We start from the raw sequence: 14,105 nt of genomic DNA on the forward strand, positions 1-14,105 counted from the left end.
GTTGCTCACAGTATTACAGATTCTAGTGTGTCTATCGTAGCATCTGTGCACGCCCTCAACACATCATGCAGAGTATTTCCATTTTCCAGGAAAATGTAATCGGAGGGCCGCTTTTTATTTTGGAACCCACTATGCAGCGGCGCCGCACCTTGGCGCTCCCGTGCGGCGGCTGTTGTAGAAATGCACGGCGCTTGCAAAGCAAAATAAAAAAAGGGAATGATTCATTAGTACTATTAAATTAAGTATTGTCATCACTGAAAAAGTAAGCTAAGTATTGTAATAATGTGGTTAGTTCCTTCTCTTTCTCCTCTACATGCATGGAATAAAGTCAATAAGATTCCCATTCATGTTTGAAATTCAAAAACTTTTATCTACAAAACCGTTAATTCAATCGATGATCTGTTTTCACCATTGACTTCGTCGCGACGAGTTCTTCGAAACTAGATCCCATGTCGACATGTTTCGTCAACTTTTTTTCCATTCATAATTACCACATTTTTTGACCCACTTTCCATATTATTAACCACTTACTTGCCTAAGAAAAATAACTTGATTGACACTTTTTAATGTTGTTTCGTACAAAGCCTTGTAGCAGTTTTCATTATACATGATATAAAAGCATGTCATTGGTTGCGTTTGTCAATTTAAATATGCCAACTTGTCATGTTTACATATAACTTTGTCAGGAAACTATTTTGTGTGCTTGTTAGTTTAACTATTTTGTGTGTTTGTCAATTTAAATATGCCAACTTGTCATGTTTACATATTTAACTTTGTCAATTTAAATATGCCAACTTGTCATATTTACAAACGATGACCAAAAAGATTTCTTGTGGTCACTAGTTTTAAATCTGTTGAGTTGTCATATTTTTACGCGCAATCACCTAAAAAAAGTTTTTTTTTTTGCTTTTCATTTTGATTATGTCGAGATGTCATGTTTATATGTAATTTTCAAAAATTTGGCGATTAAGTTATTTTTTATCAGACAAGTAAGTACTTACTAATATGACAAGTAAGTGTAACAAATGTGGTAAGTACGAGCAAAAAAAAAGATTGTCGAAACATGTCAACATGGGATTTAGTTTTGAAGATTTCGTCGAAACAAAGTCAACGGCAAAAACGAATCATTGATCGAATTAATGGTTTAAGAGATAAAAGTTTTTGAATTTCGGTCATCTAAAACGAATTAATGACATTTGTATGCATACATGCATGCCTGATGAAGGAACGAGAACCCAAGCCGCCGCATGCAATGGCCACAGTGCGGCGCTTCTAAATAGAATTTCCCTTTTATTTTTTATCCTATGTAGCTGCGGCGGCGCGAGGCTGCGGCGCAAGGAAAGGCAGGGAGAGCGGGGAGGCGCAGGAGGCAGGGCGGCGCGACTGCTCGCGAGGGCGGCGCTCCGGATCTGGGCGGAGCTCCGGAGGAGGCATGGCTGGGGGCGACGGCTTCGGCAGCTCGCCGGCGGCAGGATCCGGCGTGGATCGGGGCGGCGGCGCGGGGAGCGGATCAGGGGCTGCTCGTGGGTGCGGGAGATGAAGGCGGTTGGGGGCAGAGCTTCATGGATGGAGCATGGAGACGGTGCCGACGGCGAGCGGTCGGCTAGCGCGGGGCGGTGGGCTGGTGGCAAGTTGGGTGCGGGGGATGTGGATCGGGATCTGTGGAAGGTAGGTTTTTTTCTATTCTACATGGGCGTTTGTACAAAAACGAAACGTTTTTCTCTTTGTATCACTTCAAAACGTAACGCGCGTTGAATACCGAACAATAGAGGGGTGTTTTTGCAAAAATGCCGCGACGGACGACCAGAAACCCTATTTGCTTTATTATTAGGGAGAGAGTAGCAAAATGGCTCGTGCATTGCCACGAAAGATAAAAACATAATCTTCAATGAGGGTGACCACATTATGTTCATATATCATCGCTTGATTTTAAAATTTTATGCACAAATGCAAGAAAATGTTTCTTCTTTTAAATTTATTCACAAGTTGAAGCAAACTTTACATTTTCAAAAAATATATATCATGGTTGTCAAAAATCTTGGTAACTCAAAGATTTATTCTGAATTTGAATATTTTTTTTTAAAACATACAATAATAATTTGATCCATCCAACAGTTAATTCTTTAAAATTCACATAGGTATATTGTCACAAAGACTTAGAAATATTAATGTTTAACTACATACATTAGATCTTTCGTGAAGAATTTTAAAAATATGGAAACAATTTTAAAACCGAGAACATTTTTTACAATTTACAAACATTTACTAAAAATCGTGAATATTTTTTATATTTCGAACGAGTTTAAATATTTTCTTTTGAATTGGCAACCAGTTCAAGAAAAGACGAACATAATTTTTTATGTTGGAGGATTTTATTTTAAATTCACAAAAAAAAATTGAAACGCATGAAGTTTTTCTGAATAAACAGACATTTTTAAAAATCAGTAATATATTTATTAAATTCATGGACATTGTTTTGGAATTTGTAAAAAAATATAAAAATCCGACGCTTTTTTTGAATCCACAAACATTTTATGTTTTCGTCAGCATTTAATTCAAAATTCCTCTTTTTTAATATGCAAAAGTTTTTGTAATTCTAAATTATTTGTATTAGAAATAAACAAAAATGGAACGGAAAATTTTAAATAAAGAAAAGAAACTATCAAAACAGGCATTAGCTATTTTTAAAATTTTAGGACATTTTTTAAATGCATTAACATATTTTAAATTAGAAAGCATTTTGTTAAATGCCTTTAATAATTTCTAATACATGGAATTGTATTTGAAATCATGGACTTTTCTTATTGTACAAACATTTCATTGTATATGCGATAATTTTTTTACAAAACTCCGAGCAGTTTCTGAAGTCACAAACATTTTATTTTTTAAAATATATTGATTTACAATTTTCAGTTTATTAAATTTTTAAAGATTATTTGAAGTTCTAAATTATTTAAAATAAAAATAAATAAAACGGAACTGAAAATAAATAAATAAACGGAACTAAAAGCAGGCGCCTGTGCATGGGCCGGCCCATACGGTGTGCTGGATATTCTCCCAGCGTGCAGAGCGTAATATAGGAGGTTTTTACATGGGCCGGCCCAGTCCAAGATTTTTTTGCTTTCTGAAACGTTTTTTATTACTCATCGGTGGGTAATAAATGCAAACTTTAAGGGTAATCTCCATGACGGACGACCAGAAACCGAATTTGCTTTATTATTACTAGCAAAAGGGCCCATGCGTTGCAACGGGAGAAAGAAATACCACACGCTCTTATTTTATAAAAAATGATCTATAATCTAAGAATTTGTAGTTATGACACAAATAAAGATGATCTTATCCTACAGAAATGCAGTTCAAAATTTCACAGGTCTTCTATTTTAACACGGTTTGCATGTAGATTTAATACGTACAAAGAATCAGTCAAGTGACCTTCAGTTTCATCTCTAATCCTGATTTTGTTGACGTGTTCATTCCCAACCCGGATGAGTACCGGTATGAAAGAAAGACGAATAATGACTTATTTATTAAGATTGCACCCTAGATGGTATTTTTTTATTAAACGTTTAACAGATAAAATAATATCATATTTAAATCCTACATATTTTACTAATCAAATTCCATATATAATATGTTAAATTTGAAGTTACGGTTTAAAAGATATGAGTGTTATAAAAAACATTTAATATATACTACGAGTTTAATGTCATAAACAGTAAGGGCTTTTTTGTAAAATCACCTCGATGGGTTTTTCGACGAAAGCGAGGTTTTTCGACGAAAGCGATAGCCTCTTTATTATTAGGTAAAGATTAGGGAGAGATAAAGGATTCTGGATAAAAAGTATACTAACACATATTCTCGCGTCTGACTGACATGAAGACACACGTACATAAATAGAACGTGCAGAGCCGCCCCGCCCTCGAGCTCCACCGTCCAGCGCCTCCGTCCCCGACCTCCCGCGCCACCGGCCTCCATCTCCTTACGTGCCCATACCGTGCCCGGACGCCGCTGGCAGCCTCGGCTTGCCGCCACGCACGGGATCCGGACGTACTCTGCAGCTCCACCGCCACGGCAAGGTGATCTTCCTTTCTCTTTTATTTTGCTTGCTGCTCGTAGTTCACGCGCAGCTAGCTCTTTGGTTGTTTGCGGTATGAAGCTCTGACTGATCAAATTGGGAGATTGTATTGGTCGAGTGTATAAAAAAAATAGAACCAGTATGAAGCTCCACTGCTATCCCCACCACTTAGCTTTTCTAGAGAGGGTCGGAAGTTTTCGTTTTGGAACATTTGTGTGTTTGGTGAAACGAAACCTTGCATAATCACGAGGTTCGATTTCAGTTTAGCAGTGGCCATGTGTGGTGGTGTTACTTTTTTCCAAGGATGTGGAGAGCACAGGGTTGAGTTTTTTATTGCTTATAGTAAACGCAAAGAAACTTTATGGTTTTTTGAACCTCTTTTTATTTTTACTGCATCTTAATACGTCCTGGCCTTTATCGGAAAACAAGAGATCAATTGAAGAATTCATCAGCCAGCCACGCTATGCTGATCTAGCACTTGTGGGGCTGTGTCATGTAGCTTTTGATGCGTTTTAGGCCTCACTGTTCTGGTGTTTTCCCGTTTTAAGACTGTGTTCTACTAGTTGGCATTTCTCTGTTTTTGAACTGAAATGAACTTTCACTGTTTTTGAACTGAAAACAGAACTTTCACTATGTCTGGGATTTACCGGGACGCTAGTGACCTAATGTTGAACCGAAAACTGAAGGTTCACTATGACTGTTTTCAAGTCCGGATGAGGGTTGCTATCTCCACATCCTACTAACTGGTAAACATCACAAGACACTACTGGTTGAAGGTGATTATAACCATCAACACATTCTAGGATCAACCTTTTTCCTCTATGCTTGCGGTAGGACCAAAGCCTCTTGGAAATCGTAGTTCTAACATTACAAGCAGTATAGTATGGATGTCATTCGCCTTCATCCCTTATTACAATTAGAAGCAAATGACACAGCGCACATGTTCATATCCTACTGCTAATGTATAATGCATATTCATTTTTTTTAATACTCCCTCCGATCCATAATAGTTGTCGTGGTTTTAGTTCGAATTTGAACGCTATTGCTTAGAGAACTCTGCTCAGTCCAGTATGTCTTACCATAGAGTGTTGATGTTCTTCAGAGTTTGAAGCTGAAATAGGTAATGGTGAAACATCCACACTGTCCAAAACCTTTCACAGCCGATGCGGATCCTCCAGTGCTCTACTGACTGGAATTCAGAGAGTGTAACCTGTTGGTGTCATATGAATTGACCGCAGCCTTGCACCTGATATGTTTTCCACACCGTCTGGTATCAATCCAGGCAAGCTGAGATAGCGCTCGCGCAGCTGCTTCGGAGTGACTCTACTTCTGCAAAAACCTGAGTGGCCTCCCTGAAAATGATAAGAAACAAGGCACCATTGTTTTGTCAGGCTGGAGATAATTTCGAGTAGTTGCTCGAGCTGAAGTTTGTGGATTGTAAGGTAGCGTTCGATTTATGTTGACTTGAGGGCTGCACGAGAGTCATACCTAGAGCAAGGAAGAGTCTCGTCGCAAATATAGAAGCTCTGGCAATATGGTTTGGCTTTGGCCTGTAGATTCACAACTGCAATAGCTATTGATTTCACCTTTCGGTACTTTCCTCTTTTGTTCATGGAAGATTCTGAGCCAACATAAATAACTCAGATTATTAATTGCATTATTTTTCACTTCTAAACTGGATTTTAGATAGAGGGGGAGGCGGTGATTAGTAAAGCCCTAGTTTTTTAGACAGAGGGAGAGATGATAACTAGAGTGGATTTTTGACTCCCGGGGGCACCCCATTATCTGGTCCGTTCGATTGATAGCCATTGCCTCCAGATGTGTTTGTTACATTCTACCTAGCAGAATGATTAACAGATGTGCTGGCGCACTAAGCGCATGAAACACGACATGAAATAGACAAATCTGAGCTTAGTCTATCGCTATTTTTTCTGGCATGGTCAAAGAATCTTTTCTAGAAGAGGGTGCACCCAATGCATGCATATCGGTGCAATGCCATTCAACGGGATTAGGACTACTCGAGTGACGTGCAGGTTATGTCAGTATTCCATGCCACGCGCGTCATGCATGTATACGACAAAGTGGCGGTGGTCCGTCCGTGATGACAGCTTAGACCTGATGCTTTCTCTGCCATCATGTACATGCATTGGACTCGCTCTGTTCTAGACGTGCACGCATGTAATTACGGTGTCGCTGGGATCATGTACATGCATTGGACGTGCAGGCTATGTCAGTACTCCCCGTCCCAAAACGGTGTCGCTGGGATGGTTATATTGCAAGACGCGAGGGCAAAAGTTTTCGACGCACAACATTAATCCACGAGGCTACTGCTAGCAAGCTTCGAGATGCCGTCGTGGCCGACTAGTAGCAGTGGGGACAGCTACTACAACGACTCCGACGAGCACCTTTACCAGGCTGTACAGGTCCTCTCATCACATATCCAGCATAACTAAGCCCTGTTTGGAACCACAACAGATTATGATAATCTAGATTATGAAGATAGATTATATAATCTGGTTTATAAAAATAATCTAGGTGGACATGTTTGGAGGCCAGATTATATAAATTGTAATCCAGTTTTTACATTGCATAATGACCTGTCTACCCTCTGTTTTTTCTAAAGAGAAGGGTGACGGTGGTAGGAATGTAATTATCTCCAACTTTACAAGGGTAATGGATCATTAACAATCCATAATCTGATTTTAGCTGTTGTAGAATAGATTATGAGTTTTTAATAATCTGTTCATCTAGTTTTTATAATTTACACCATAATTTATCTTGTTTGAAGACAGAATAGATTATAAAAACTGAATTATATAATTTGGGTGGTTCCAAAAAGGGCCTAAATCGGGTCTATGCGGAGTACTAATTTGATCGGTACGTTTTTTTCGTGTGTATATGTGTGTTTGACCCGGTAACAAAAAATATGACTGTCATTTTTTTTACCATGCACAGCATATGATCTTGTACTAGCTTTGATTGATGGGTGTCGTGTGAGGCTCAGAGCAAGTACAATAGAGCTGAGTCAGCTGGTATAACAAATAAACTAATATATTTTTGTTTAGTTAGAGGAAAAAGAAGAGGAGAGAGAAGGTAAGCGGGCTCTTAGCTAAGAGCCAGCTCTAGCACGTGCTCCTAGGCACTTTATGTGAAAGGTGGACCATATAATAAAGAAGTAGTACACTTTTGCAATGAACTATTGTACATGTTGGCTATAAAATAGGCTACAGATAACATGGCAATGGCTTATAGCCAGCAGCTGACTATACTATTGTACTTGCTCTCATGCGTGTTGTGCATGGCTCAACTTTAGCATAGTATGCCAGATGCATCGTTTACTATGACCCCGTTTCTTTAAAAAGTCCTAGGACTTTTTTTAGTCCCAACTAAAAAGTCTCTAGTCCCTACCTATTTTTTTTTAAGGACTAAACATGAACTAAAGGTCATTAAATGACATGCAAAAAGACCATGTTACCCCTGGTAATGTACTAGAAGTTATTAAATGACATGTTAAAAGTAGGGATACTGTTGGAAAAGTGTCAAAAAAATCCCAAAAAGTCCCTCCCATAGGGACTTCTTTCTTTAGTCCCAAATACCTCAAGTCCCTCATGTTTTTTTCACTTGAGACTACTAAAAGGGACTCTTTTTAATCCCTATGTCAAAAAGTCCCTAGAAAGAAACACCGCCGGTATAAACGTCTGGTACCTCACGTCTTTGAGGAATAGTATGCAAGTTTCGATGTTCAAGAAGCAGAAAAGGACCTGCTTACAAACGAGTCGCGCGGACAGATAAAGTTGAACTGATACAACCTATGGATAACACGTGGCGCATTGGGTCGCATGCACATCCATTGAGTTGTCTCGTCGAATATCACGTCCACCTGCTGCATGCCTAGCCTGCAGGTCTATTTCTGCATGCTGCTCACAACTTTCCCTCCTTGTTTGACTGCTTGGGAGAAGACGCTAATCACTATTAAACCTGTAACTGGTCTGCAGCTGCACAGTACGCGCACGCATCTCCCCGGCGTTGGACGGGCGGGATTATGGGGTGTCTGGAACCCCGGGTGCTGTCGCACCTTTCCGTTGTTTCTGTCTCCACAAGTACACACGTTACCTGTGAAATGCTGACCAGTGAGATGGAAATTCAAGTCCCTTCTACTCCCTCAATTCCATAATGTAATGTAGTGCGTCAACACTTTTCGTCATTTAAGTTTGATCATAAATTTAACCAGCGCGGACGAACTACGGCCGGAGTAAAATTCATACCATTGAAAACTTCTTTGAAATACGAATTCAATGGTATAAATTTTCCGTCGCAGTCATCTATGTTGGTTAAATCTGTATTTAAACTTAAATCTTAAAAAACGCGGACGCAGTACATTATTAAATAGAGGGAGTATATACCATCAGGAGGCTGGTGGACGTGCCGCATGATGTGGTTGTAGTTGCAAAGAGTCACACCCATGCCAAGAAGAACATCCAACCAAGTCCGAGAGATGGGGGACAATGGAGATGTGTATGTTTCGAATCAAATTGATTGCATTCCTTTCATTGATTATTACAGGGAGTATATATATCTTCTGGAAAGTCTCGACTCTCTGGAGAGGTGTCGGTCCTGGAGGACGCGACGGTTATAGGGGAAGAGGCGTCCGTGAGGGTGTAACCACATGGCGGTTTGGGCAAGAGGAGATTTCTCCCTAATTACATGTGATTAATTAATCATAACACTTTCCCTAATCTACGCTTGACCATATAGAGTCGTCTCACGGTCATCCTAGTAAGGCTATTATCATGAAAAGATTCTTCTTCAAAAAGTTCTTCATGAAAACTTGATGAAAATCTAAAACATAATAACGTGTTTCGAATCAAACTGATTGCATTCCTTTCATTGATGATTACAGGGAGTATATATATCTTCTGGAGAGTTCCGACTCTTTCGAGAGGCGTCGGTCCTGGAGGACGCGACGGTTACAGGGGAAGAGGCGTCCGTGCGGGTGTAACCACACGACGGTTTGGGCAAGAGGAGATTCCTTCCTAATTACATGTGATTAATTAATCACAACAGTGTAATCCTTTTCCTCTTGCACTGACGAGAATTGCGGAAACTTGTTTTTCCTAACCAAAATAAGAACACAGTCATGTTATGCGACCGTCTCAAGAAAGTTTTCGTTGCAAATTCTAAAGGCAGTTTCGTGTGATCCCTTGACTTTTAATGATTTGTTCACCCTCAAGCAAAAAAGACGAGTCCCTCTGAAGCTTCTTCCCGAGATTGTGTGAATATCTTTGTTAGCCCTAAAAGTTACCACTTCAAAGTTGTAAATACCATGCAAGGTACTTCCTCCGTTCCTAAATATTTGTCTTCGTAAAGATTCGACTACGGACTACATATGAAGCAAAGTAGATAGGTGAAATTACACTTTAAATTATATCTACTCCCTCCGTTTCTAAATATAAGTCTTTTTAGACGTTTCACTATAGGACTACATACGGATGTATTTAGACATACTTTAGAGTATAGATTCACTCATTTTGCTTTGTATATAGTCTCTTAGTGAAATCTCTTAAAAGACTTATATTTAGAAACGGAGGGAGTATATACATATGTATGTAATTCGTAGTGAAATCTAGGTACTAGTATTAGTACACCGACATCTTTTATTTGTGTTTATGTTGTAGAAACATACACATGTGTGATGTACTATTGAATCCCTCCTCAGACGAAGCCGAGCGTGGAGACGGATTATAAACAAAGAGCAAAACATTTTGCATTCTGATAATGATCATTTCAAGTGTTGATTCAGCCCTAGTTAAAATAGGAGAAAGAAAATGATGAACATTCAATCAAATGATGAAGAAGGCAGCAAAACATGTGTTTGCAACCAAAAAAACGTGATGGAGACTGCCATGACAAGATACAAGGTCATTTCTTCTGATGACGCCAACGCCATTGGTGTAAGCTTTTGCTCCCTTTTACAATCACAGTTTTTCTTCATTTTCAATATATTTTTGGCTACAAATCGTCGCAAGAACACACGGGGTAACATCTACTTATTATATCATATTAAATTACAAAACCATGCCAAATAGCTCGTCTGGCCATCAAGTGAAACGAAGTGATCTGGTGGGACAAGCCTTGATGCCTTGGTTTCTAGACAGTTCAAAATAAATATGTGACAAATTTGATCTCAAAACCGTTTCAACCAAGCAGGCTTTCGTTCAACCAGTCCCTGCAAAATATGCAAGGGAAAATAATGTAAGCAGGCAGAGGAAGGTGAACACCTCCGTATGGTTAATAAAAACTACATTTTTACACTCTCAACTTACTTGCTAATATCATCGAGGTGGTCGTCAAAATCAACAACTTGCTGCCATTTCTTCGTGGTAACATGGTCAGCTAAGACCACATTGGTAGATGGCTCTTTCAGTTTGAGCTGACTACTTCCATCTGATCCAGCCTGACGCCAGCTTTTTGATGAATCCCTGGTGTATAGCTGCACGTGCCACGAAACAATGTGTCATGAATCAAGCAAGCTAAAGAAATAGAATGGTGTGGCGTTTTATCACGACTCTTAGCCAGGCAATTTAATCCCTCGCGTTTTCTCTGTTTTTTCTCACAATTGACTGTAAGTGGTAACAAGTTTGATTATTTCCATCAGTAATTCAGGGCCTGGTTAGTGTTTTTTCTCCATCATGCGGGATGCAAAATGTAACCATATATGAGTAAGCTTTATTACTAGTTTAGTCAAGGATTGTAACCCTGCCTTGTAGGTCCTAGTTGATATTTATGCTACAAATGCACAACAATCAAAATACTTCCTTTGGAATTTCTGAAAAAATAGCACTCTCCAGGGGAGTTATCTAAATTTGATCCACAGTGCATTATTCTAAATATGCAGATAGAGCAAAATCCATTTAAAATACGCAAATTGCAAAAAAGAAAAAAAAACGTTGAGACTTACACATAGGAATACAAGAATTCCAATTTATAACTCATATATTTAATGACCACTTAGAGATACAAGCTACTAACATGCTTCATCTGATGCTCTGCTTATCATTAGATTTATCAACTTGCAGACATAAATCAAGGTCATAACTTAGTTTATAGTCTAGCACTTGCTTCAATATATTCAAAAATCTGAACCTGACAAGTTAAAATGACAACTCCAAAATTGCTTCTTAAAGTCACAAGATGATGAAGCACTGTCATCTGTTGGTAGGTATAACACATATGCCTAAACATATTGCTTCTACTCCTGCTTTTGCACTTGGAGGTAAACAGACTGCACCAATGATTCACAAACCAAGCATACTACTTCTACTCTTGCTTTTGCACTGAACACAACAAATTAAATAAATATTTTTTCCATGCAGAAGAGCTAGGATGTCATGACATTGAAAGGGACAAATAATACTTGGGGAACGCTACGCGTCCGCCGGTCGATTTCTAGGAATTATCCATCGCCTCGACAGCCATTGGATGCCCGAGCTGATAGCCGCTCGACAGCCGTTCGATCTAGTGTCCGCATCCCGCATGCTCATTCGTTATTTCCCGCAACAAGCTGTCTATTGCAGAAACTAGACACTCTTCCCCGGCCCAGACAGAGCTGCGCCCCGCGTCCGCCGGCCAATCTTTTTTTAAAAGATCTGTCGGGTCGCTAGCCACCAACATCATCAAATGTCTGATGAGCATTTTAACTTGTGCAGTATAGATTATGTTGCATAGTTTTCTGCAACACAGAACATGTTGCAACACAGAACATGTTGCAGAAACATTTGTAGATTTCTTTGCAACATAGTTTGTTATAAAATATTTTCTGCAACAAAGATCGTGTTGCGGAAACATCTATAGAATTTTATTTACAACAGAGTTTGTTATAGAATATTTTCTGCAACAAAGATCATGTTACGGAAACATCTGTAAAATTTTATTTACAAGAGAGTTTGTTATAGAATATTTTCTGCAACAAATATCATGTTGCGGAAACATCTAATTTTTTTTGCAACAAAGTTTGTTATAAAATATTTCTGCAACAAAGATCATGTTTTAGAAATGTTTGTAGAATTTTTTTACAGTAGAAATCATGTTGTAGAAACGCGTGTAATTTTTTTTGTAACACATGCCTGGTTGCAGAAAATTTGAGCAACAAAGATAATATTGCAGAACTGTCCAGCGATGACATCAGGGGTTGCGACGTTGAATGACGGAGACGACGGACAAGGCTCCAGCGATGGCGTGCCTTCATGTGGTCAGTCCGATCAAAACGAATCGGACGGCTGGGCATGTGGCGGATGCAGCGTGCAGGATCAGCCGGCTGATTTAGATCATTTCCCATAATACTTTGCATGTTTGTTCCGCAACTTTTCAAATTTATTTGTGATAAAATTTAAAAAAATATGTGTTGCTCATAGTGGTTAAATTCAACGAATATGGTGTGTTGATGTTAATTCTTAGGTAACTTACTGACTTGTGTGATGAGATGGGGTTTCCATGTGAAGGCAGTGCATATCAGTTGAAAGTTATAATTCTACAAAGATTCAAAGCACAAACTTGGCTAGCATACAGGAAGTCCAAAGTTTTAAAATCCCTTTGCTCATCTCACTAAGGGCCTAGAACACACAGCTGCAAAGCTAATTTTCTCTTTTCGAAGCCACTGCCACAACTAGTTAGCAACATGTAAAATGGAAGAAAACAAGGGAGAGAAAAGAATGTTCATGTTTGAGCATTCTTTATTAGCCCAACAAATAGATTTTTATTTTTTTTTGCATGAGAGGATTTCTTTGGGAATTAATACAAATTCAAACAAAAATAACATAGCATTCAAACCTAAATTCAACCGATCCAAACAACCCCCGGAGTGTAGTAATAATTTCAATAATTAATCAATTAACTTGCAAAACACCATACAATTTCTCCGGGTTATTAGTTGAAGCTCACCCCCAAAGAATTTTTTTACTTCCCAATACTCCTTCCGTTCCTAAATATAAGTCTTTCTAAAGATTCCACTACGAATGACATACTGATGGATATAGACATACTTTAGAGTATAGATTCACTCGTTTAGCTTTGTATGTAGTATGCAGTGGAATCTCTAAAAAGACTTATATTTAGGAACAGAGGGAGTAGAACACAAGTCAATACTACTGGCGCTGCAAGATCTGTTCGATCACTACATAGAAATCAACATATGGACTAATTTTCATAGTTACTGGTAAACCTGGAAGATTTCTCATAAAACGTACTAATCCATTGGCATCAATTTAAAAGCAATGAAGGATACTGATTCCATGGACCATGGGCGAGTTACCTGAACAACAGCGTCGCGGCTGTTCCCCTTGACCACCTCCTCGAGCTTCACGTTGTCCAGCTGATCCAACCAACACAAAAATCAAAAGGAGAACACCAATCAGCACCGAAGCGAGATCTCCACACCCCCATATCAGCGCAAGACAGGGGGAACAGAGGAAAGCACATCACCGACCAGCAGGACGGCGGCGCGGGGGAAGTAGCGGAAGATGTGGTCCCCGACGCGCTTGGCGACGGCGGGAAGGTCGGCGTCGTCGCGGCGGGCGTTGGCGTGGTAGTACCCGACGACGGCGAGGCCCTGCGGCTGGAAGTGGTCCTCGACGAGGGTGAGCGCGAGCTCGAGCGTGGGGAGCAGCGGGAGGTGGTGCGGCTGGTGGGAGAGCGGCACGGCGTCGGCGACCGAGACGACGGCGGCCGGGGAGGCGGCCGGGTCCGCCAGGCGGCCGACGAGGAGCCCGTTGACGGCGGCCGCCGGGTGCTTGAGCGCGTGCAGCGCGAGCTTGACGTACGCCGCCTGCGCGACCTCGTACCGGCACTCCACGCCCATCGCGACCCGCTCCGCTCCGCTCGCCGCCGGTGAGGCCGCTTCCGATCGGGGGGAGGCCGCGCTCGGGTTTTGCTGCGCGGCGGCGGCGTCAGATCTGGTTGGAGGGGATCAATCAGATCGGCTTTGGAGCTTTGGACGGGGAGAGACGCCGGTGGGGCTTGTTGCTGGCCGCCCGAT

General features: G+C 40.3%; 1 protein-coding gene across 1 annotated transcript; it reads right to left on the reverse strand.

The window, feature by feature from the left end:
- Positions 1–10,042: 10,042 nt before the first annotated feature.
- Positions 10,043–14,105, reverse strand: LOC123424568 (ER membrane protein complex subunit 8/9 homolog). The gene is made up of 4 exons (XM_045108200.1): positions 13,557–14,105; positions 13,383–13,442; positions 10,399–10,565; positions 10,043–10,301 (listed from the first exon to the last, which is right to left on the reverse strand). Exons 1-4 carry the CDS (start codon positions 13,926–13,928, stop codon positions 10,271–10,273), a joined length of 630 nt encoding a protein of 209 aa, XP_044964135.1. The 5' UTR covers positions 13,929–14,105; the 3' UTR covers positions 10,043–10,270.

Source organism: Hordeum vulgare, chromosome 2H, assembly GCF_904849725.1.
Source record: "Hordeum vulgare subsp. vulgare chromosome 2H, MorexV3_pseudomolecules_assembly, whole genome shotgun sequence".
Taxonomy (NCBI): domain Eukaryota; kingdom Viridiplantae; phylum Streptophyta; class Magnoliopsida; order Poales; family Poaceae; genus Hordeum; species Hordeum vulgare.

Excerpts from the sequence above, each read along its gene's own strand:
- LOC123424568 (XM_045108200.1), bottom strand. The coding sequence starts at position 13,928 with ATGGGCGTGGAGTGCCGGTACGAGGTCGCGCAGGCGGCGTACGTCAAG. Across the intron at positions 13,443-13,556 it reads CCCGCGCCGCCGTCCTGCTG|CTGGACAACGTGAAGCTCGA; the intron begins GTCGGTGATGTG and ends TGGTTGGATCAG. Across the intron at positions 10,566-13,382 it reads GCCGCGACGCTGTTGTTCAG|CTATACACCAGGGATTCATC; the intron begins GTAACTCGCCCA and ends TGGCACGTGCAG.